This window comes from Streptopelia decaocto, assembly GCF_964273445.1.
Source record: "Streptopelia decaocto genome assembly, chromosome: 1".
Lineage (NCBI taxonomy): Eukaryota > Metazoa > Chordata > Aves > Columbiformes > Columbidae > Streptopelia > Streptopelia decaocto.
This window is the reverse complement of record NC_138663.1, coordinates 65,376,018-65,401,994: the sequence shown is the minus strand read 5'-3', so window position 1 is coordinate 65,401,994 and position 25,977 is coordinate 65,376,018. Positions and strand designations below refer to the sequence as shown.

The 25,977-nt window shown below is 44.8% G+C and overlaps 1 protein-coding gene across 1 annotated transcript in view; it reads right to left on the bottom strand.

The window, feature by feature from the left end:
* The window catches only part of CACNA2D4 (calcium voltage-gated channel auxiliary subunit alpha2delta 4), a gene marked incomplete at its 5' end in the record, with an annotated part of 134,766 nt that overhangs the window by 94,162 nt on the left and 14,627 nt on the right, over nt 1-25,977 (bottom strand). The window contains 13 exons of the mRNA XM_082074558.1: nt 820-894; nt 2,880-2,960; nt 4,257-4,334; nt 5,604-5,621; nt 6,921-7,054; nt 8,681-8,759; nt 9,842-9,955; nt 17,688-17,777; nt 18,969-19,043; nt 20,637-20,787; nt 21,385-21,445; nt 22,496-22,627; nt 25,153-25,315. Of these exons, the coding sequence (XP_081930684.1) occupies nt 820-894; nt 2,880-2,960; nt 4,257-4,334; nt 5,604-5,621; nt 6,921-7,054; nt 8,681-8,759; nt 9,842-9,955; nt 17,688-17,777; nt 18,969-19,043; nt 20,637-20,787; nt 21,385-21,445; nt 22,496-22,627; nt 25,153-25,315 (1,251 nt within the window). The remainder of the gene's footprint in view (nt 1-819; nt 895-2,879; nt 2,961-4,256; nt 4,335-5,603; nt 5,622-6,920; nt 7,055-8,680; nt 8,760-9,841; nt 9,956-17,687; nt 17,778-18,968; nt 19,044-20,636; nt 20,788-21,384; nt 21,446-22,495; nt 22,628-25,152; nt 25,316-25,977) is intronic.

Sequence of the window (25,977 nt, the reverse complement as noted above, 5' to 3'; positions counted from 1 at the left end):
TCCAGCAGGGGGATTGGACTAGATGATCTTTTGAGGTCCCTTCCAATCGCAAACATACTGTGATACTGTGATGACGGCTGCTGCGAAGCCCTGCGGTGGCACTGTCTCTTGCCAGTAACCACGCTAGTGCTTCTAGCTCTTTACAGGTGGATTTGTGCCAACAGGCATGTGTATGAAATGTAAAATCATTGCCTGCCTGAGTATCTGGGTAATGGGTCCAGCCGTGTGTTTGCAGACAGATGCGCAGTCTGGAGCTCCAGGTGGCATTGTGAGGGAGAAATCTTGTCCTTGTGTCCACTCCCTCAAGTCTCAGAAGGTCTTTGCAGCCTACTGGTCTTGAAATTGTTTCTGACTTGCCACACTAAGATTAGTGGTGCTGGATCCTGCTAAACTCACATTCCCAAAACGCCCAACACTATAGCTGCTAGGTAGCTATTACTAGGGTGTTATTCATGATGGATCTTCTTGCAGGAGATATGCCTGAGCGAGAGGAATTTTTTCTTCAGCTCAGAGCAAAACCTTGCATTGATGCAGATACATGTGTAGCAAGTGCACACAGATACAACCATCACATGCACTTTTATGAAGGACAGGCAGGGTGCCTTACACTTCATACACATGTGTATGTATATGTATCTACATATCTCTGTATCTCTGTATGTGTATTGAATTAATTTATCTGGCCCTCACGCTCCTGGATGCCTATATATCAGGGCCCGATAACCTTCACAGCTCAATAAAGTGTGAAAAATCAGAAGCATCCCTGAAAGGCACTGTTTCCAAGTAAGCAAAGTTTCTCAAATTCGCAGCTATACATACCAAAGGACGGAGGTCTGGGTGTGAAAGGATGTAGCCGTTGTTGGTGTTGAGAAAGGCATATCCATGGACACCCAGCTGGAGAAAGAGGCATTAGAATAATTAGTGCTTCAAGTAGAAATACTCCTGCGTAATGGGTGCCACCAATACCCTGGCACCACCAATATTCAGAAATATTTTCCTTTTAAAGGTATTGACCAGCAGAAAATAGGATCCATCCCAAACCATTTCTTTCTGGATCTCTGGCTGCTCTGTCAGAGCAGGCTGACTATGCTTGGAAGCACAAAAGGATGGGCAGGTAGTTGATTTCAGTACACATTCAGAAGAAGATGCCCTCCTAGAGTCTGATTGTCCTGAACAAATACCACCCAGAGGCAGAATAAGCTCTCCGCAGCAGGCACAGCAGTGCTGCACAGAAAACGGGCAATGATGGGAAATGTCGTAAGCAGTACAGAAACAGTGGTGACAGGTCTGTATGCCCATCACTACATGTGCCCAGCAGCGAATGAACAAGTGAGTACAAATCTCACAGGTGGCTTCCCTGGGAACCCAGTTGGTCTTCAGAGGAGCTCTTCTCTCTGTTTCAGTGTTGACAAGACCAGACCTAGCCTAGGCCAATTGTACAAGCATGTAGTCTTAAAATGCTTTTTAAGGAACAGCATAATCTAACAAGAGCAGACACTGGCTGACCTGATCTACAAGCGATTTCCGAGAGAAAATGTATGAGCTCTCAAGGGCTGTAACTCTGGAACTTGCCCTTTGTAATGTGTATGCGAGGGGATTCAAGTTGAGGATCCCAGATTTCCAAACTAGTCTCGAGCTGGAAGAGCTTCTGGGAAGCTGTCCTCTGCCCTTGATGTAAAGAAATCCTTCAGATAATTTTCTTTCCTTCCCTGGCACTGCTTGGAGGAAAGACCACTGTCCCTCCTTGTCCCAGAAGAAAGATTATTGTGACACATGGCCTTTGAGTGATGTGGAGGAAGATTAAAAGGTATTAATTTTACAGAGAAAACAAATGTGTATAAAAATTGAATTTCCTAGACCAGGTTACCCCAGACCCAAACCGGCTGGCCTCTGCATGCTGAGTGCATGCACCCCAACACTCATAATTCCTAGGTTGCCTGAAGGATCATTTCCTACAGCTGCATGTGAATGGTCTGCCCGGCATCCATGTCTGGAAGCACCACACAAATTCATAGCTTCTGACAGCACTTTCAGTCCTGTGAGGCTTCAGCAATCATATTTTGGACAATTGCCTAACTGCTAGTAGTTGTCTGATAGTTATTTAAGTGAAAATGAAAACTTGGAATGATGGCTTAAGTTGCCTGATTTTTTGGCAATCCTGAGATGTGCTTGCTGTCTCCTGGTGTGCAGGATGATTGAACAAAAGGTCACTGCACAGAATTTACAGCAGAAATCAAACTAAACAGTGCACCTCTGGGGAGTTTCCTGCAGATGAGTGTATTTTTTTATATCTATTGAAGACAGAGCTAATAGAAAGTTGTTGGACTAACAGTTCTGGAGGGCAAATACTCTAGTTACAGCACAAGTGGGTGAGAGCCAGCTTCCTGTACACTGTTCTGCCAAGGAATCTTCATGCTGATCTGGAGAAAGGAACCTCAAGGCATGTCAGAAAAGTTGGCTCTCAATAGTCCATTCAGTCCTTAGTTTTTCTGCTATGAAACTAGTTTAATGTTTTGCCAGTTGGCATGGCAGCTTTTGTCCACTGGGACTGGATATAAAACTTCAATTCTTCTGAGGTAGGCTGTCAGGTCTATATCATCTCTGAGGGATCTAGGCTGGTGACCATCAAGACACAAACGCTCCATGACCTCTTGCCAGTCTACTGGATCATCCAATCCTTGTGTTTTTGAGGCAGCCTAAGAGCTTCTAGTAGGGAATGATTTCCCTTGTGCTGTATAGAAACCACACATCACCACATCTCTTGCTTTTTGCTCATAGTTCCTCCTACAGGCTGAGGAACTACTTTTTAGTCATGCCCATGGAAGAATGACTACTGACTTTGCTGTGCAAAGTAATGAATTGCATTATCTCAGTCTTACCTTATATCGTGGAGCAAGTTTTAACAGCTCCCTCAGTGGTACATCAGAGCCCACCACACCCAGGAGAATGCCATGAGATCGCTTAAAAACAAAGGAGAATCCATTTTCAGAAGCAAAACTTGAGTGGCTTTCTACCTGAATAGACATTATTGTCTTCCTACTAGTCTCTCACGTAACCTCTCTAGGCTTGTGTGAATATGTTCATTTAAAATCAACTAACATACCTCAAAAACTCTAAAGGGATTGCTTCAGTGTTTAGGGAGAGGAGAATTTCTACCCAATACTATTCAGCGTTTGTTATGATTCAGAAGTAACATAGAATCACTAAAAACAAGTTTTGAGAGCAAAAACCTGCATACCTTTTGTGTAAATAACAGAAAGGGCAAGGTAATCATGTAAAACAACATGGATTGGCTGATAACTAAACTAAACACCAAATACAAAATTGTTAATCTAGGAAAAAAGAATGCAGGAAATCCCCACAAAATGGGGAACTAGTTGTTTAGTAAGCATCTGAAGAACACGATGGAAAAATGACACACAGGCTGCCACTGCAGTGCTGTGCTAACATGGGTTAAAACCAGCCTCAGGTGGAAAAGGCATACAAATCTTCATAGGATCTAGCGTCTTGTACAGCAATGGTGAGCTACCATCTGCCATTTAAAAAGGGTGCTGAGAAACTGGAAATGGTACAGAAGGGAGTGTCTAAAGGGTTTCAAAGCCCAGAGGAAATGCCCTTATCAAAGATGCCTCAATTGTTCAACTTTTTTCTTTTATTGAAAGATGGACAGGTTTGACTTTATTGCAGTGTAGAAGATGCTTCTCAGGAAAAGATACCAAATAGTACAAGCTTTTTAATTTAGCAGAAAAAAAAACATTATGACAGGAAGGTGAGTCGAGACAAATTGGAAGTGGAATTTAAACACCAGTTTTTAACAAAGAGTGAGACACCACAATGGAGAGCTCAGGGCCGGATGCCTGTCTTCAATGACACTTTTGCCAAGCACAGGTTATTGGGCTCATGAAAGACCGTCTATATGAAATGTAAAGGTCTGCAATAAAATGCACAGACTAGACAAGGTAATGATCTGTTCCAGCCTGAAACTTTATGGGTCTGGAAATTAGTCTCAGTTTGAAAATAGAAGGGATAAACCAGGGAGAAGTGTCGTATTTGAGGGCTATTTTGAAGAAATAGCATTCACAGGAAATGACAGACTATAATTTTGACAGATAAATATCAGCCACACATCCTGCCAAAGGTCCCTAAAGGCCAGCTTTTCTTTCATAGACCCATTGGCTTTAAAAACTCCTCAGAGGTCCACTGCATCCCTTCACCTCTGCTGGCTGGAAGGAAAGCAAAGCCCATGTTTCACTCACCGTCTCGTTCTTTTTGCTGAAGACTGGCATAGCCACTGTTGTCATGAGCAACAGACTTTGAGCTTGAGATGCAAAGAGCTGCCACAGAACAATGAGCCACGTGTTAGCAAATGCAATATCACAGGTAACCCGAATGAAAGGCGCTGGAATTCCCAAGGACCCCAGATGTTGATTACAATTAGCCACCTCCTTGCCTCCCACACCCTTCCAAAAACAGATGGGAGGACTTTTCAATACTCCGTATCCAAGAAGATGGTGGGATGGATGCTTGCTTGTGTGGGGTGATGAGGATGGGATGAAAGCCAGTGAAATGTGTTGAAGCAGGAGAAATTAAAGTGTTGTTTTAATGAAGAGACAGGAACCTGTAGAAGTGGTGGCACAATTTATATCCACCATACTTTGGGAGCATAGACATGAACACTTATGCAACAAGTGTAAAAACCGCCAACACAAAGAGCACAGAACTGAAAAAAGCAGCACAAATATGCACAAAATCACAAACAAGACATCATCTATATTGCAAACACATGAATACCATGAATGAGAAACACCACATACAAATATCTGAAAGGGACAAATACAGAGCCTGCTTATATATACTTGTTACTCAAGCATCTAAGCTTAGGAAAAACAGAGACAAAATCATGATCCAAACAGATACAACGTGTTGAGCTATCTCTACAGGCAATACAGGACGTGCACATGTAATGAGCTAACAGATGCTCCCAGTACTGCAGAAGAAAGATGCTCTAAAAACACACAGGAAAGGAGGTAACACAGGCAAGACACATGCAAAGGGGTCTCCCAAACATGCCCAGCTATCAAAATGACCTAAACTCCTTGATGCCAGTAGCATCCCCCTTCCATATCTCATTTGGTCAGGTAAGTAGCAAGGCAAGAAATGACCTCCTGTCTCCATTACTGTGTACGCTATGAGCCATAAAGGAGCCAGTCAGTAATCTGTGGAGTTGCTTGATAGAGATTTGAGCCTGGTATCTTGAGTTACTGGTCTGGATGATTCTGTGTGGAAATTTCCCATTCACAGCAACACTCACACCAACACACAGCAAGTAAACTTCTCTGGCACTTACTGGACATATGGAAAAAGAGATCTGGTGAACTAAGCTACAGCACAACAGAGACACCCCCAGCTACTCTGAACCAACAGCACAGGTCCCCAGTACATCCAGCATCTCCTTTTCTTGTCAGTGTAAGAGGGCTCCTTTAGCCCTGCAGCCCCCACCCCCCTCCAGATGTACAGGCCAGCTGTGGCTGTGGGCACTGGCACTGACACACCAACTGGCACAAGGGAAACAGCACGCTCACAAAACACAGGGGTGCAGTTACCTCCTCAGACTGTGGCAGCTGGTGAGAGACAGGGATGAACAGGTGAATGAATACATGCATGGAGGAATGAAACAAATATGGGAGAGGCTGGGACAGAGGAAGTGAAGAGCAAGCCAAGTGGTAAGAAATGAGATGGAGCAAAAAAAGTGCAGCAAACAAATCCCTGTGGCTACCTTGGGAAGTGGGACACCACACATCAGTGCCAGGGGTGGCATGCCTGCTATTAGAATTAGCTTGTTGGGTAGCTAGTAGCATTTCTGGAGGTTTTGCTTAGCATACTCAAGTACCATGTCCCCAGATCTCACTTGGCACAGCTCCTGCAGCAGAAGACATGCCCATGTCACCCTCACAGAGCCAGTGTGCCATGGCTGCAGCCTCCCTGGTCAGCCACAGCTCTGAGGTGAGGGACAGACTCCTCCCATAAGAGCACAGCACTGATGCACCATGATGGTGCAAGCCTGGCTGCCTTGTAGGTATTTCCTGGGGTTTCTGTGGTCTTGACTCCAAATACAGTATCAAGCACCACCATGTGTGACCTGGACTTTGATGTTTCCTGCTGCAAAGCTAGGTTCAGTACCCCTAGTTTTATTTCAACTCAGAGAGTTCAGGTTTCTCACCGTGGATCTTAAATGCAAAAACTGTGGGTCCTCCCCAGGGCTGTGGCAGACACCCTAAAGTTGCTGCTGCCCAGACCTGGGCTAATAACTTCAGTCCCACAGTGGGATTGCATATGGAAACATTCTCCATGTATCTAGAAGATTTTTCCCCTCAGATCAAGGCCACTGCAGTGACATTAGGTCTTGCTAGCCTAAGGAACAAAAGAGTGAGCCTGCTTCCCAAACTGAGGTCTCTGAGTGGCAAGCAGTGTGCTGTTAGTTGCTGGACCAGAAGAGGTAAACCCATGTGACCTGTATCTTGAGCTGTAAATATTCTTTCCTGTGAATAATCCTTTAGAAGATAACCTGCTTTCACAGAAGCATTGCTTAAGTCTTGCTGTGCCTGTGTGATTAGTCCTGGGCCTCTGGGTCACTGCAGATTCAGACCTCAGTCTACATATGCAGCTCAACTCCAGGGGTGAGGAGAAAAGAAATATCGTTTGTCTCAGCAACAGAGACCAGTAATTTCTATCAATCACCCAGCTCCCAGTTTTACATAAGTTCCAGGACTTTATTTGGTTCTGATACACATAAGATATTTAGATGGAAAGCTAGGACAAGTTGTATGCCTAACATACTAGCTGGGTATCTAACACCTTTGCCAGTTTGGCCCATAGGCCCTACTGTTTTCTGACTAAAGTCTTGTGCTGCAGGTCCTTACCGCACTGTCCATGTAGGCTTCAGTCCAAATAATGTCATGGTCATGGTTGATGACCATGGGACGGCTGAGCACATGCAGGTACTCCATCACGTTCTCCTGGACATCCGCCAGCGTGGATATCTGAGTGTAGTAGCCTTCACAGAGAAACAGAGGTGTGAGACACTCTTCTAGCACATCTTCATTATTTTTAAATGAGCATTTGTGTGAAGCTAGAAAACTGGATGTCAAAGACTGTATCTGAGTTACCTGTTTCCAGAACTTTCTTCCTGCAGATGGGCCCATAACAATCCAACACTATACCAATGAATACAGGGGAAGAATGTCTTCAAGTTATCAAAATGTCTTCTAAACTAGCTGCTTAGAAATGCTAGCACAGTGTAATGTCATGAGGACTGTTGTCCTGCTTCTCACCCCATGGAACTGATTGGTTGTACTTGGTACAGAACAGAGTATGTCAGATGATAGATGGAAAACTTTTGTTATCACTAGGAAAACACTGCCATGTGGAAAGGCTCATGATCTGATAAGCTTTGTGATGTAGAAACAGATTTAGTGCACTTGAAAATTAGGACTACAAGAGCTATACAATGTGTTGAAACAGAAAAATCAAAACCAATGAGTCTTCTGCAGAGCTCAAGTCTGGTAAGTGAGAATTCAAGTGCAAAGAGCATATTTTTGTTTTGTTTGGTTATTCAGGAGGAGCCATTCTCACATTTTATGGTGAGCTAACAGCAACATGATTTCCCTGTCACTAATCTTATAGTTGAACATGCAATCTGAAATCCAGGATTTTTTTTTAATCTAACACAATCTAAAAACATTACATGTGATTCACAGTGCAAATAGACAAACATTTCAGCCTTGAACATCCGTAGTTCACATTCCACAGGCCAGCAACTCTTGTCTGTCAATTATCTTCAGTAGCACATGCACCCATGCATTTCAGAGACTGCTGACGCAACTGGTCAGACAGGAAAAGAGTTGATACACCTAGCTAGTCAGCCCCCAGCTTCAATCTTCCCTTCCTTTCCATGTTTAAGATTGATACTGTTGGACCAAGCCTGTCTCCAGGCATACTGAGACCAAGTCATGCCCAAACAGGGAAGACTTCTATTTTTTTTTTCCCCATCTTTTTCTTTCTGTTGCATGTTCTTGTAGGGCTAACTGGATGCTTTAACTGGCCCCAAATACAAGGAGGTAACTCACCTACTCTGAATAGATTTTCCCATTCATGCCATTTCATGCCAGCTAGAGAGAATATTGGTTTTGGGGTGTGATCAACAAGCTATTCTGATACCTCAGTGAAACCACTGGCACACAAAGAATTTGGCCAGGATACAGGGATTAACCCACAGATCTTGTGAAAAATGTTGTAAAATCTTTAAAGAAGAGATGTTTGTTTTACATCCCAGCCAAAAGATGTCAGGCTTTCTGACAGAGGTTTAGACAGATTGTCTAAAGCCAGCAACTGGGACACAATAAGCACAGGAGCTTAGGTGGACAACAGCCAGCATGAATCTCGGTCACAGTGTCCCTTGGCACTGTGACAGGAAAATGTGGTGGCTCAGCATGGAGGACTTGTGTTAGTTGGACACGGGCACACTTCATGGGAACTAGCAGGGTCTGCTTTTTCCTTAGATTGTCTTCCAGCTGAGGGCTAGTGGGTCCCAGCTGTAGTGGGGAGACCTTAGAGGGGTCCAGGGCCCTGTGACTGCAGACCAGGTGTGAGATTGGGGATGGGAACCATTCCTGTACAGCACCTTTGTTGTTGCATGCGATCCATTTCACGTTGGGGGCAAAAGTGACCTCCCGTCCAATGAGGTAAGTGAAAACACGGACCTGGGAACAAGAATGCAAAGATAGAAGAATCAGACTGTAATGTGCTACCAAACCCAAATGACCGAGGTTTGGCATCCTGCTCTACACTGGTGTGAATGCCTGTTTGTGGTGCACAGCAATAGCTCTGCCTTCACGCAGAGACAGGAGCCTCTTGCTCCATTTGTTTCACATTTTGTGGGCTGGAACTTCATTTCCAATTACAATAAGCCCTGAAAGCCAAGTAGCACCCGGGATCATCTGAATAACAAAGCAGAAGTGCAAATTCTGTTTGATTTTATGATAGCAGCTCTGCCAGGCAGTCAGCAACCCCATGCAGAGAGGTTTATAGCTCACAGGAATCCTTTACTCAGGAGAACAGCTGGCCCCATGAATCATTTAGAGAAAGCTTCACCATTTCTCCCGTGTTTGACCAATAACAAAAGAGACAATCCTGAAATAAACTGCTTTAACAGCCCCATGCTCTGGTCTCTCAGTAGCCTGCTTCTCTCCCCCTTTGTGCATTGCTGCTAGCTGGGATGAGGTAAACAAATAAATCAAGAGGGTTTAGGATAAGCCATGGTGTATTCTACCTTCACAGTCTGCTCTGCTAGTACAAGCCTGATATCACAGACCTCAAAGTAAATAGGACCGGAAGGCACCTAGCGAGGTTGTCTGTGTCATTCCACTGCCAACCGTAAGAACTGGGAAAATTATAAACAGTTCTGGATGGGATTAAAAGTCTCTACTTTTTTTTTTTTTTTTTTTTTTTTTTTTTAGTTTTAGTTTAAAAAATTCAACACAGTCTTTATCATCTTATCAGGGAAATGTTTTGATTCCCCACACCTTTAGAAAATGAGGTGTATTAAAAAAACCTCAATCTGCACTGACATACAGATACCCATTTGTGATCCTGCTACCTCTAAAATCACCATAGCAGGCTCCTGCCAGGCTGTTTTGGTTTATGTTAACAGCAGGATGCACGTGGGTATTGGAGAATGTGAATTCTCCACTCTGCCTGTCATCCTGGCTCACGCTCCTCTATTCCCACCGTAGCAGCATAGGACCTTTCCTTGCCCTTTCTATTTATCCCTTTCCAGACAAACCTTCCGATCTGGCCAGTTGTATTTTTCAAACACAGCTTCATAATCCTCCACTGCTCCATCTGTGATCAGCATGATAGCTTGGTTACACAAGCCTCCTTGACCAGCGTCTCTGAACTACAAACAGAGAAAAAGAGCATTAGTTTGCACAGGCCATTTCTGTGTAATTGCAGTGTATTCATTCATGATGGGCCAGATCCTGACTTCTTCTTGCAAGTCTCACACTGTGCTCAGAAAGAGATCTGCTTCAATAAGGACTGTGTTTGTATAATGCTTATAATTTTTTTATTTGTACAGCCCTTCCTAGCACATGTGGACACAGGAGGCTTTACAGAAGTAAAATAGCAAGAAGAAAATAAGTGCTGTAGAGAAAGGGTGTGATTCCCTGCTGCCTCACATCTTGAACAGTCACATTCATTTATGCAAAATGACTATAAACTGACCATAAACACTGCAATTCTGATTTGACAGCAATAACTGTCACTTTTTATGACAGAAAATGTGAGAGGCAGGGGAAATCAGACTCATTATTTCAGGGCAAATCCATCAATCTGCCAAAGAAATAGCAGAGAAAGGCAGGAGCACATGAAAAAAGATGGCTACCGCCACCAGTGCTGAAACAGGTTATGAATGTGCCAGACAGAAAGGCCATACACTGTAATGACAGATGACGTGTCATCTGTGCATAAGTGACATTTAAGGTAGAGTGGAAGTATGGCTGGGACTCTGAAACAAACGCTCCCAAGAACACATAGAGAGGTGTTGAACAGCCGCACTTTTACAGGCAAATCAGACCCTGCCTGTCTGTCAGCAAGGAAGACCAGCCCTTGGAATTACAGAATCACAGAATGGTTGGGGTCGGAGGGGACCTCTGGAGATCGTCTAGTCCAACCCACCTGCTAAAGTAGGTTCACCCAGAGCAGATCCCATAGGAATGTGTCCAGGCAGGTTTTGAATGTCTCCAGAAAAGGAGACTCCACAGTCTCTCTGGGCAGCCTGTTCAGTGCTCCGGCACCCTCAAAATAAAGAAGTTTCTCCTTACATTGAGATGGAACCTTCTATATTTCAGTTTGAATGCTGCTAGTCTAGTGCTCCTGCCTGCAGAGCTGCTTGCCTCTCATGCCCTCGGGTACACTGGCTCTGGAGGAGAACCCAGCGCCTCACGCTGCACCAACACAGCTCTGGAATCAGCTGTCACCAGAGGACATAGCAGAGGACATTGAGGCACAAAAATGAGCATTTACTTTGCTGTGGTGCCCAGCTCAGTGTCAGTATGCGCTTCTCCTGGCACAGCATCTCACTGCTTATATCGTCTGAGCAAGGAAAAGTCTAACCAACAAAAGAGGATATGGAAAGTCATGCAGAGTGAAAAAATATGGAGAGATGGAGATATGACAACTCTGCACAAGAGATTAATGAGAGGTAATAGCATGAGATAGAAGGCATACAGGAGATTAACAGAAAGGAATCTAAGGTTATATCAAACACAGCAGCAATTTTAAACTGGAGAGTGTAGTTATATCTTATAAATGAGGAAAAAGGTATCCAAGTAGCAAGGCTAATTGCATAAAATAAAATCAATCGCCAGATGAGAGAACAAGAGCACAGGGTGTGAACTGGGATTTTTTAGATATTTTAGGGTTCAATTCACAAGTGCCTTCTGGTTTGGTAAAGCTATGTTAGGACAGAAGGCAAATGCCTTTACTAACACAGATGGCACTGTGATTCCACGGCAGGTTAACATCACAACCATCAGTACCTGGAAGCCAAGTCCAGATATCCCCTCTCATTTCACTACTCCCACAATTACCTCTGTGTTTGTTTCTTATTAGAAAATTACCAGGTTCAGTACTAATATCACCATGTATCCTTCCAGCACCATTTATGTTATCAGTGCTGCCTCCTTCAAGATTACTCTTACTGTTGTTTGAGTACCTGTTACTTTACTGCAGTAAGCATGGATTCAACAGCTTCTGAGTGACCACACATATGAATACATCTCTCCCTGTTTCTTGATAATCCCATTACTTGTGACCAGAATCAGTACAGATGATTTTTGGGTTCTTCTGTGGTTGGCTGCAGCCATAGCAAATGATCTGACAACATTCACATCAAGCTCTGAGCATAATTTCCCGCTCTGGCTGAAGTCTCAGGAAAATGAAAAAAGGGGAGATGAAGAACAAGATGTCTGAAGAGATGCAGTCTAGAGCTGCAGTCAGCAAATGAGGCATGGAGCTACATATTATCCCATATAACTTTGGTCACATTGCCAGGAGTAACAGGCATGTTCTAATTAATTCATGGTCATAGTATTGTGTACTCCCTTGTTTGCTCATTGCCATTTACTTTGCCATTGTAGCCTGGCACAGAGTTACTGAAGAAGCTGTAGGAACATAAGCATAATTCAGTGGGGGGCAGGCATGTGTGCTGATTATATACACATCTGGCCAAATGTCTGAGCAGCCCCTCTGTCTCCTCCTGCCCCATTCTTATGCAGACCTGTCTCCAGAATTACTGAAAATTCAAACCCAGTGGAAAGCATCCCATGGGGAGAGAATTAGCAGTAGAGAAGGAAACAAAGCCAGTGAAGAAGTAATGAGAGATGGCATTAAGCAAAATAGCATAAACTGGTAAAAAGGAAATCCTGAGCTTTGCATATCCTGGAAAATATGCTCCAGAATCCAGGTCTATAAAAATGTGAATGGAATCAAGAAAATATTTATAAAGATTTAGATAAGAAGCAAGAAAGGGAGTAAAAATACTGTGTTGCCAGATGATAAAAACCAGAGGGAAATGGCCAGGCAGAGATGCTTTATAACCTCCATATTCATCATCAAAAGACAATATTGTAATGGCTGGGTACATGCTGAAGCGATAAGAAACAAAAAAAAGCATGAATGAATTACAGGCAGGGTCACAGAGTGTTAGGATTAAATAAAAAGTTAATTGAAAGCATCTGAATAGTCTCTAGACAGCAGGGAGGGACAGGATTGCAGAAGGTGTTGCTGGACTACTTGCCTCATGGGCTGAGGCCTGACTGGGACTATACAAGATCCAAAAGGATGAAGAGGAAATAATCAGAAAACATGCTTTACAAGAAGGGAAGCAACTAGATGGGAAGATTGTCCTTAAATATCCAGCATGTTGGCAGAATAATTAGTAACAAAGTCCTCTTTGAGTGCACAAAGGGAATGCGTCCCCACACAGATGGGGCATAAGAAGCCACAAACTCCTTTGATTACTCACAGCAGCAAACGGGTTTATTCTTTGTATGATACCAGTGTGCTCAAGTTATGCAGCATTTTACATCCCACTGAAATCCAGTTTGTTACCAGTTTCACCATTTTTTGTTCACCCATTGCCATTTTGGAGTAACTACTCATAATTAGCCTTGAAATTGGTGTAATGCCTGAGTTCAACAGTGAGTCAAAACACCATTAAACCATCTTGGTGTTAAGATGAGGCATCATTCCCAGATGGCCTCAGAGAGAACAACCTGGGGTTTATTTTCCTTCATGGAGTAAGAAAAACATCAGCTTTCAAAATACCTACTTACTCTGAGTGGATCCTGAGAAAGAAGGACCCATAAGAGTCACAGATTTTGTACTACCTAATCCTAAGAAAGTCATATATATAGAATAGGATTAGGGCTGTGTGTTTGCATATGTATGTATATACACACATATATGTGGCATGCCTATGAAAATATATTAATATCTTTACAATTGGTTTACACTGGAAAGAATAGGCAGCTTAATACTGGCTAGAGAGGAATAACGCAGAGGCACATCAGCTGGATAGGAATTAGCAATGTGACTGAAGAAATGTAACTGTTGTCTTATGCTGTGTTAAGAAGACTATAGTGTGTAAAACAAGGAAGGTAATTATTCTGCTCTGCTTAGCACTTGATAGATCTCAGCTGCAGCACTTACATGCTGTTGGGAGGATGGTGTTTCAGGGAAGGCAGACAGCCTGCAAGCAGCCAAGAGCAGAGCAGTGGCCAGAACAAAGGGGTATAAATCCTACAGGAGAAGTGTGAGAGGACAAGATGTGCCAAGCTTGTTGAAACAAAGAAGAGAAGGCAGCAGCAAGATAGGCTAAAACATGATAAACAAGAGCTCAAAAGATAGCACTTGATGTCTGAGAATTGTGAAGCACTTTGTAAATGTATGCTTAACACCGTGGTTTCCCTGGGATGCATATTTTACTGAAACCACTTGGTGTGTGGCTAAATTGAAATAGAGAGTTTAAGTGGTTTATTGAGCATGGCAGAGAGGGGTAGGGAAGGCTCTGACTAAATGTTCTCCTGAAACTGTTCTGCAAATTGCATCACGTATTAAAATATGCCTGTCTACCCCAGAACATAATGGAGGAAAACAAAGATGGTGCTCTTCTTCAACCTCTCTCTGCTACTCATACCTCATTGAGTAGGTCTCTGCTGGGCTATTAAGTCTACGAGCAATTGGACTCAGGAAAATTACCAGGGAAATTTTGCAGTCACTTTCATTACAGATATTATTATTGGTTGTCTATTGTAATCAGCAAAGCCTGTTTCATCAGTGCGATGTAGCAATTTTCATTTTCATTCTCTTGCGTATGCCCCTGTGAACAATAACAGGACAGTCTGTGAGGAACGGCTGTGATTACAAGCTGAGAATGTGAATTTTGTCTGATGGGAAGGGGGTGGCCAATTCCACCAAAATTCCCCCTTCTCCCACCTGCATGACTGTAGCAGCACAGATTTGTTTTTCAGGACACAACAATGGAAACCATTTTCCTCACCTATTACTGATATAGACCTAAAAAGCTCTAAGAGAAGATTTCAGAGCCCTTAAAGCTTACGAGCACTTGCAGGTGGTACACTTTTGCCTTAAGGAGCTTAGCTGTGGTACTTGCAGAGCCTGTGGTCTCTGAGCTGGTGATACGAAGGCACACTAGATGAGAAGGGAAGCTACAGTTTGGGGAAGACTGTTGCAGGACAACAGGTCTGATCCTCTACCTGCCTGCCTATGTACATGCAGCCTCTGGGGCTGCTGTGTGTGCACCCAGACACAATCTCTGTCTCTTCTGAATGTCACCAGGTAGACAGAAGTCCCAGGATGAAGCTGCAAAGTGACTGCAGGATGCCCTGCAGGCCTCCTGCTGCACATGCAGCTGGCCCACAGCTGGCTGTCAACAAGGTGCCCAGCTACTGGCTTCAGTGACCTTGGACTGAGGTCCCAGTTTGCTAGAGAGGAGGCAATCATAGTCCATGCTACAGGGAATGATCTCTCTTCTGTCATGCTGGAAGAAAGCTGCCACCACTGTTGCTGGGAAAGGAAAGCTGGGTGGAAGAGATACATAGCCCTGCTTCATACCTTTCTTTGACAAGAAAATCAGTGTTTCTGAACTCCTGTTTCATGGAGAGCAGTTCCCAAGATGCAGAAGAATGACACCAGCAGCCACGAAGTGTGCAGCCACCTTTCCCCATCTGCAGATGCTCAAAGGAAAGATGCACGAATGGCTGATTCAACTACCCTCTCCCCAGATACAAGGTGATAAAGAAAGGCATGAGGGAAGCAGCACCTCACCTTGTGAATCAATAACATCAGAAGGTTTTATCACCACTGGGTGCCATACTCTCTAAGAGCAATTTCAGAGCCATTTTGACCTCATTAGCCACAGAAGAATCAACAAGGATCAGGATAAGTGATGACTACTTACACTGTTGACTGCATTTTTTATGCCAAATAGAGGGGAAAAATATTTTCTCTACCTGCCAAATAGCGTTCTCTCTGTTACTGCAGTGGAGTTGTTAGTCCACTGGGCTGCATGAGCACCACTCTTTTTCTCTGCAGGTATTTTTGGTCCAGCTGTGTTAGGACCAAAACTGAGGACAGTTTTTTCCATCTCTGCTGTTCCACTATGTACCTTCTATTTCCCAGAGACATGCCTGACCCAAAGTATGCAGGGTTTTTCAAAGGTCCTACCTCCTGGAGTCTTGAGGATTGCATAATGACTAGTGAGTGAGCCATGCCTGCCAGAAAGGAGGTGTGAGGTCTCATCATTAGTGGAACCACCCCAGTTTTAGCATCTGTGCCTGCATGACTGACTGTGCTGGTTGAGAGAGTCTGCAGTTGTACTGCACTGGGCTTCTTTAATATGTTGTCACTGTACATAACCAGTGTTATATTAGATATTAAGAAATATTTTTTCCTCTGGTGGAAAAATCATTTAAATATTCTGATTCATACAGTGGAGACCCTTATAGGCTCTGGATCTTTATTTTTAAAGATAATTTTGTCATAAAATGCAAGGATACATATAGATAAATCTAGCAGCCATCTAGTCCATGTAATTGTTCCAGGTTTATATCATTACTGCTTCCCTACTCATCTGGGTAACTAATGCCCCAAAGATGTTGAACCATTACCACTAGGAGTGCTACTGTCCTATTACTGCAATGTCAAGACTACACTACACTCATCTCAGGTTACCATGAAGACCATCATACTTTGATTACCACAGACAAGTCAGCTCAGCTACCACCATCCCTGGGTTCAGCACTGATCGTGCTTGCATTGGCATAAATTAGAAACAGCATTACCATAGACAATGAACTTAAACTTTTAGTTTGTAAAATAAGTAAGAGTGGAGAATATTTCCCAGGATGTTAATACCTCTAGCATGCTACCTTTAGCATCAACACCGTCATTATGGCCACTAGCACTGTACTATGTCCACATTTTTGTCAGCACCAGAGGCACTGATGCCAACCCCTCTGTGAATGGTACAGGGAGGAGGTGGGGGTGTTCAGCTGGTTCTTGGTCATTTTTTGGATAATATTTCTTAAGAAACAGAGTTAAGTTGTACGTTTACCTCCAGGCTATAAGTCCCAATTGTTCACATAAGGCAATGAATCATTTATGATCCTTATCACAGGACATGATCAGACTGATTAATTCTCCTGTACCTGTGATTTCTCCCCAAGCACTGATCCTCAGCACACTGACATTGAAATAAATCTGGAGCCTGAGAATAATCTTTTGTGTCTTCATCATCATCTACTTACCAAGGCTCACTAATAACATTACTTATGTCCAGAATTATTGCCCTTAGCCGATCAGTTATATTTTATTGCCACCATCTATAACCAAGGTGCCTAGGCAATGCCCAGTTATGGGGCTCATTAAAGAAACACAAGACCAAAGCCTTGCTGGCTCCTGCAAAATTACCCCCGGGTTACTCCTTGTGCATTGAGGGGAGCAGATCCCAGCCCTTATAACTCTCACAGAAATCATGAGACTGGCAGCAGGAGGAAATAAAAGCTTCACTCCCATTGAAGTCCATGAAGTTTTTATACAAAAGCAACTGATTTTAGTCCAGTGAGGGCAGCTGGGTCAGTTGTTGGGTCATGTCAAGACTTCTTGGGCTGCTTCCCTCATCTTGCTCAGCCAGCAGCCAAAATCCTCCTGTCCTAGGATGAGCTGGCACAATGCAGAAACAAGGAGGAGAGGCTGATTTGGTGGGGCCAGCCAAGGAAAGCAGGAAGGCTGCCACTGCCCCAGCACCCCGTCAGCAGGGTTCCCACACCTGCAAGTTCTACTCTGCCCAGCACCCCACTGCTGCCCTCATGGGCAGGGATCGGCAGCCCCAGGGCACCACACACAAACCAACACCTCAGTGAAGCCATGTCACCCCTGCACGCTGCTTGTCACAAATTTGGGGCCCTGTGAGATCAGGTCACACAGCCTCCTTCCTGCAAGACCATGGCAGATGGACTAAATTGTTAGATATAGACATAGAGGGGAAAGTAGGGATGGGCAGGGACACGTGTGCCCTACACAAGCATTGGCACTGATTTTCTTACCTCCCTCAGGATTTTGAAGGCCTCTGTCAAAGCCTTGTTCACAGTCCCGACTCCTTTTGCCTGGAGTTCGTCCACCAGCTGCTTGAAGTGCTGGCAAGAAGAGAGGCAGAAAGGCAGCAATGAGTTGCAGGTGGCAGGGAAGAGTAACCTGGAAAAGTCTGTGCCATTGGGCTGCTGATCCTTCACTGCTACTGGCAGGGCAGTGCTTCAAGTGGCTGCTCTGTTGGCAGTGCCATCATGTTGCACCTGTGCCCAAGCAGCCACAGCAGGACTGCACTTAGCCTGTGGGCTGTGAACCATTGTTGGTCCATGGAATGTCACACAAAGGACAAAACTATTAGAAATCTCAATTTTCCTTATCTACCCTTTCAGGGAAGAAAAAAAAAAAAAAAAGAAGTCATTCCTGTGCATGCAAGAACAGCAGGATTGGGGGAAAATGAAAGTAATAAAAAAGCATTCCATTTTTAACAGGCATTGATCTGGTTGTAAACGAAACCATCAAAAACTGCTCTGTGTAGGATGGACAGTGCCCAAGAGACTAGGGGTGACTTTGGGAAACACTGCAGTAGACATCACCCTGAAATCGTACTCTGTGATGCAGGGCGAAGCTGGGAAAGAAATCTGGAGAGAAAGCCAGTTGTTGAAGACATGGAGGGATGTGCTACCTCTGTGTTATTAGTAAAGAGAGAAAAAGGAAGAAAAACATAGTAAGAGCAGCTAAAAATACAAGTCAGGCCAGATGGTGGTGGAGCAGCCTGATGCAGGCTGAGCACCTCGGGGCTGCCGAGCCCTCCTGAATCAGAGCAGCATAAGGCCTCCTAAGACAAAGACTACTGGCAGTCCACTCTAGTAAAGGATAAGAGAGCATTCACCAGGAAAAGGCTGATTTTTCTCCTTTGCGAGGGCTGAGGACATGGAATTTCAAAGATGGAGAACCTTTGCCCCCGCATGCTGTTTTTCCACAGCAGTCTGGGACAGGTCCACTTGGGCTCCGGCAGCGTGGTGGTGCTGAGTCTGTTGTGACACAGGGAAGCTGGTTGCTGCTGTTTAGCTAACCAGCTGACCTGGTGTTACAGAGGCTTCATGTGAGCAATGTGAACCATGGAGCCAGCATAAGCCACTGAACTGGTGCTTGTTCTTGAAATATTAATGCAAACTCACAAACTCCTGGGAGATGGTTACTCCTTGTCACTGGAGTTTCATGTCACAGAATCTTAACCCCATGTACTTATTACATTAAGAGAACTACCTGAGTAACATCAATAGCAGCCTGGTACTCACCTCTCTGTTATCTCTGTCTGCTTGGACCAGGATACCCTTAAAACAGGGCTCAATAAAATGAACATAGTCATTGTACTGCAAAGAGAAAATGAAAAGAAAGGGGTTGTAATGGGAGAAAATTAACTAAGTGGATTCAAGTCCTAGGTGGATGTTCAGAAAACAGTATGGAGCAATATGCCACCTATTCCCCTTAAGAATTGTTTGCATTGATTTTGATGAATCTTGTATTTGTTTAAATAATTTGTTAATTATGGTGTTTTGCTGAGTTCTAACTGAACATATCTACACATACAAAGTTACTTTTTTTTCCACTCACACTCTAGAGATTTTCTCAATACTCTATTAGGTTGTGCACCTGCTTTTGCTTCTAGCACTATTTGTACATGTTTTTGGCTTCTGGAGACTTTGAGCCCCCAGTCACCAGAGGAACCTTGCAACCAGATGAACCTTTGTAGCCTAATGTCTGATGCCTCTAGTGCACAGTCAAATGATAACACATTGAGTTATTGCACAACCACCAAACTGATAATTAGTGGGGTGTATGCTTCTAGCCTGATACATATGCGAGATAAAACATGCCAGTGTAAACCTTTTCCTGCAAGTTTCAGAAGAGCAGGATTCATAAGAACATGGCTACGAGGCCACTGATACGCAGCTGATCTTAAAAGCTTAGGTCATGCTGCAATGTGTCTGAGCCAGTAGGTTCTTCCTCTGACTACAGCAAAGGAATATGTATTATGTGTTCTTTCTGAGATTGTTATTGAAGAACAGATGATATTTCAAACTCCTTAACGGCTTCCCTCAGTTTTCCTGCCAACGCTGTTCACTCTTCCATCTATCCAGCCATATAAAGACAGAGCTGTCACCGCTAGAGTTTCCAACCATCTTACACATTAAGTAGCTATCAACAAAAAGTAGACTTTATATCTCAGTGACCGTGCCCTGGCAGACTTTTACAGAAAGGAGCCTGGGGAAAGAGATAGTGCTTGAATTAGCTTTGAAAATTAGGAGGCGAGCAGCCACTTGCCTTTAACCTGGCAGCAAACCCCCAGTCTTGGCATGGATCATGGAAAAGTTTTGCTTTCTGCTGTTAGTGGTGCTGGTTCTCTGTGGGTAACTGGCCCATCTTCGTCCTGGCTAGAGCTTAAAATGGGAGAGAGTAACACCAAGGCAACCTGACCAAACTCCATGCAGGCCTGTGCAGACTGACCCTGAACTGGATTGCAGCCTTGAAAGATGCTGACGCATAAAAAAGCATATGGCAGTTATTTTCTAGCCTAGAAACATTATTCTGAGGATTATACTGCTGCTGGGCCCAAACACAGTATTACGCTATGCTCTTCTAGGTGGATTTATTAGCTCAGGTCCCTGTTAGCTCGGGTGTCTCTCTACAGCACCTTGTTATCTGTTGCAGTCACATCCCAAAGTAAGCAAAAAGATGCGGTTGGCATCCTCCATAGAAGGGAGTGAGATGACTTAGCAGCCACCCTGCTGACCACACAAATCTGACTTCCCAAGCATAATTGGTTTTAATCCTCTCCCCTATCCAATACAGGTACTAAGCATTGTAGTTACGTCACTCTAATGTCTGTAGTTTGCTGAGGGGACTGAAAGGTGGACGTGAGGCACAGAAATGATAACTCAGGACTGCAAATGGGACATACTTACTGCAATGATGTTGACAAAGTCATTTTCTCCCAGAGTATCTAAAATGGTGATGATGGTGTGTTTAGCAATGGTCATCCGCAGGCCCTTCATGCTCCCACTGACGTCCACAATGATGACAATGTCCTTGGGAGATGTGGCCGCTTGGATGTACCTTTATAAAAAGAAGAATTCAAGGAAGCAGGGTGAGGGTATGGGGAGGAGGAATGCTGGGTGTGCTGCTGTCACATGATGCTAACCACAGCATAATATGCACCAGGAGCACAGCTATCCAGAAGGGTCAGGCTGGACATCCAATGGGTCCTGTCCTACCCACCTTCCTCTCCCACCAGCCCCAGCATTTCACTTCCTGCATTGGCAAGTGCTGGGCCTCCTGCAGACATATGTCCTCATTCAGCTGAGAGTGACAATTGCTAAAGCCTCCTTTAGCCATGCTGAGTAGACTGAGTGAATGCCCTGCATCTCAGGAGTCTGAACAGCCCCATCCCTCTGGTCACAGAATTATAAAGAGGAAGGAGACATTGGTGGCGATCTCCATGTGGTATGTTTTAGATGCCGTGTGGAAAGCTGGCACTGGCAGGTGGTAGGGCTTCCCAACCTGCTATTGCTTTTGTTTATGTACCACTCATCTCTCTCAGGAGCAGCATGGGGCAGCACTTGCTGATCAGCAACTCACTGAGGTGTCACCTTGGAAAAGAAGGAGAGAAGAAGACTGAAAGGTGCTTTGACCAAGTCTCTCCAAAACTCTTACCAGCCACGATTCCTGCAGTCGAAGGAGATGACTCCGTTCTCATCTGGTAACCACTTTATTCCTGAAGGGAGCAGCAAAAGGAGCAATCAACACACACAGACAAGCAGACATCTGCTCCCCGCTACCCAGGCACCCTCACTTCTGCTGTTCCCTTTTGAGATGCGGATACCCCACGGGGACATGTGAAACTGGCCAGCAATAACAGCGACCATTCTGCACAAATACAAGCAGAGCAGCCATCTTTGGCAGTTCTCAGTAAACTATCTATTAATTTCTATTAAAAAAAATGTACCTAGGCATAGTCTGTTTGAATTCGAGGAGCAATTGCACTTATTTTGAACTTTCTGCCACTTTGATGTAGTTTTCAACAACATCTTTTTCTCCCCAAGGGTTGTTGAGAGCATCAAAAAGCAGCAGCCGTGACAAGGACGTGTCCCAGATTCCCTGCTAAAGGCTCTGTTCACAGTCTTCTCTCCTTTCCTCTTCTGCAACATGTGACAGGTCACAGAACAAGGGCATGCAGCCATCTGACGAAGGGGCCACCAGGCCAAGCTACAGCTGCAGAGGAGCTCGTGGATTCCTCCGAACATGGGGCCTCCCTCTCACACCGTGACCTTATGTGCCACTCAGAGCTGGTGAGTGGATAACAAGTCAGGCTGACCAGCTCCATCTGCCATGTGTGGCTTCAGAGATGAAGCGAGGCTGTAGCTGTCACTAAAAACCACAGGGGAGCATGAGGCAGGGAGCCCTCCTGCAGCCTCTGCACCCCACCTATGAGAGTCACAGGTCCTGCCAAGGGGTTTTGTGGGCTTTTTGGAGAGCAGTCTACCTGAGGCACACCCTTGCAAGCAGACTTCTCTGCGGTTGCAAAGGCAACATGTCTGGAGAGCTGGTCCACATGAGAAAAAGGGGTTTATGCCTGCCGTGGACACTATTCCTTCAGCCTAAGCAGCAGCAGTCCACCCACTGAGTATTTTGCTTACTGCATTCCTGCCGTTCCTGAGGCCATGCTGGCCTCAGCCTTCCCATTGGGCTCTTCCATGGCACAGACTCTGTCCTGCAAGATTTTTGCTTTGCATTGGAAGAGGAAAGCAAATCTCTGCTCTTTTACCTGGGTAGAGCCTGAAGAATCCAGTGGAGCTGCCAAAGTACTGCCAGGTCAGCGTGGGATCCCTTTCAAAGTTGTCCACAAAAATAGGATTCAAGGCTTCTGACATGTAAACGCCATTCAGGATGTCAGGGTCTGTGGGCAAAACAATAGAAAATGGAGAAGAAAGTGTGCAAGAAAGGGGAGGACAACCACCAGCACCAGTGGAGGAGGGGGATGGGAACAAAGGCAGCACCAGGAGGCATGCAGCCTTGTCCAAAGTTTTGACATTGGGCAGGGAATTGGATGCATCAAGAAGCGTGTAGCCATCAGGAATAGAGAAGCGATTGTTGTGCTGTACTCGGCACTGGCGAGGCCCCATCTCGAATCTTATGTTCAGTTTGGGGCCTCTCACTACAAAAAAGACATTGAGGTGCTGGAGGTAATTCAGAGAAGGGCGACAAACCTGGTAAAAGGTCTGGAGCACAAGTCTGATGAGAAGCGGCTGAGGGAACTGGGGCTGTTTAGCCTGGAGAAAAGGAGGCTGAGGGGAGACCTTATCACTGTCTACAACTACCTGAATGGAGGTTGTAGCATGAAGGGTGTTGGTCTTGTCTCCCAAGTAACAGGACAAGAGCAAATGGCCTCAGGTTGCATCAGGGAAGTTTCAGATCGTGCATTAGGAAAAATTTCTTCATGGAAAGGATTGTCAGGCATTGAAACAGGCTGCCCAGGGAAGTGGTGGAGTCACCATCCCTGAAGGTGTTTAAAATGTATAAATGAGGTCCTTAGGGACATGGTTTAGTGCTAGAGTTAGGTTATGGTTGGACTTGATGGTCTTGAGGGTCTCTTCCAAGTGAAATGACACTATGATTCTAAGTAAATTCTGGAGGGTAGATCACCACTGGCCACTACAGGTAATCTCAGCTTGGTCATATGCTACCAGCCTCATTTCTCTTTCCATCCTTGTCTGCCCTCGGGCTTTATGTTTGGTTGGAAGAGGGCTTCGAGAGACCCAGGAAAACCAGCACTGTGCTGAGCACAACTGGCACACCACACAGACAGGGCTCAGCTGCCACTGAGGAGGGGATATGTGGCTGTTGTAAGGCAGCTGCCTAATGCACCACTCAGAGGAACAGCCTTTCTACAGAGAGTGCTTACATTTGTGCTAGATGTAATTACCCAAGACAGAGCAGCTCTAGGATTTACATGCTGTTAGTCTCTTTCTCCAACAATTCTTTCTGTTCTTCTTTGCCTGTCCTTTCTTTCACAAAGCCTGAGCTGTCCTCCTCTGCCCCTGATCTCTTCAAAATCAATAGGAAGTTGCAGACTTGCAGGGAGTCATATGAGGCAGCGTATATTTGGTGTCTGTGTAGACTCATTGCCTCAGGAGACCAAACAGAGCAGCAGCAGTAGAAACAGGGAATAAGAAACCTGTCATTGTAGGATTAACTGTATTAATGTTGAAAGGCATGGGGCTTTGACCTACCACTTCCTGTTTAGTCACTTTGCTAAAGGCGGTTTTAGTCACAATAGGGGAAAAACTAAACTGTGGCTCCCCAGCCACGAGGCCAAAGTAACTTATGGAGGAAGGGAGCTAAATGAGCTGTGGAGAGCCAGGCTTGCTGCTGCTTGCAAGGAGGGGAGTGAGTTCTGCCAGGCACTGCTCTCAGGAGGAGCCCTGAACATAGAAAAAGCCCTCATCCTCTTCCTCCATCTTCTGTTCATCCTCCAGCCATAGCCAGAGCAGCTGTATGGTTTGTGTTGAGCTGTAGATGCAAGAAATCAGGCAGCTTGGCAGTGCCTCTCTGCTGCCTGTGACAGCAGCCATTTGGCCACCTCTTTTTGTGTGCTGCTGTATGCTTGCCCAAAATTATGCAAGGGGAATAGTTGATGGGGAGGCAAGGAGGGACCCAGTTCATGCAGCTTCGATTGTTGGCCAAAAAGAACAATAAACTTAGAACAATCACAACTGGTGTCTCAGCCTGCAGATCTGGCAGTGTGCTGACCAGCCTGGACTAGTTTCTGATATGTAACTGGAATGGTGTGATTGTGCAGAGGGAGAGGACATTGAGGCATAGATGAGGCCATGTGAGCCTCAGTGCCTCCCTGGGCTCCTGGAGCTGCCAAACTGCCAAAGGTTTGCTGAGAATGGAAAATAGCCCAGAACAGTCACGTCCCAGTAGCAGCTGTGAATTACCCCCAGTTCTCTATATTCACTGGGGATTAGTAGTGTCCCTGAGAGGTGTCAGTGCCTCATAATACAAAGGTATTTGTGTCTAAATTCTCAGCTGAAATCAATGAGATCCTTGACACCTAGAGACACTGATAGATCTGGCCCTTTGTAAAGAGTAACCATTGCCAATAAATTCACATCACAGTTTGTTTTCGCACCATCTTTGATTGGGCAGGTGAACCCTAAGAGACTATACTGCCTGCCTAAGATGGAGGACTGTCCATCATGAGAGGTCTTCCAAGAGCAAATTATACCTAAGCCCTGTCACAGTGAGGGACTGCAGCACAGACATGACTGTGCCTTGGGGCAGTATCTTTTCAGCCCTTTTTTCTGTCAGGTGTTTTTTTTTCTCCTGTTCCCATCCTTTTTTTTCCAGTATTATTACTGGTAGTTTCCACGGCAACCTATTAGTAGTGAGAAAGTAGAGGCCAGTACAGGCCCTTACCTTTGTTGTAGACATTGGTGGGGAGCTGGATATCACTGTATGTTGTGTTCACCAGCAGGTTGTTGAAATGTTCGTTTGGCTCCAAAATGAATTCGTCTCCAAGCTCAACATAATTGTCATTTTCATCTTTCTCATTAATCAGTAGAGAGTTGTAGTAATCAAACTGTTGATGAGGACAATGGAAAAGAGAAAGGCAATAAGAGAATAAGACAGACTATTACCAGTACTGCCTGGAAAAACAAAACAAAACACAAAACAAACAAACAAATAAAAACCACCAAACCCCCCCCACCAACAAACAAACAAACAAACAAAAAACTCCAACAAAAACCACCACACCCAAAAACCAACAACAAAACACTCTTTAAAACATAAAAAAAACCCCATAAAAACATCTGGAGAATGCAGACTTCAAATAGGATCAAGCTGAGCAGCAAACAAGAGCCATTGCCAATTGAAAAGCATCAGGCTCCCCAGATGATGTTTTCTGCCCTATTTCTTGTTTTCAGGTGCCTATGTAACTGAAAGCATGGTCATAACCAGCAGCAGAAGAGCCACAGTGGCAGAGTCCTGTGGTCCTTTAGGGGTATTTAAGTGACTAGCCAGAGAGGTGGTGTGTCTCTCTGGGTCTGGCTCCCAAGTTTGCTACAGGGCATGTGGATGCTGACCTTACTTGCCCTGTCTCTACAGCTGTCAGAGGTTGCTAGAGTTAACTCCTGATGTGCATCCAGCCAGGATTATCCCCTCACTCTGTCACACCAAACAGCAGGCACTCAACAAGAGCAAAGGATAGAGCAGAAGGTGCTCAAAGATGATGCAATCTTC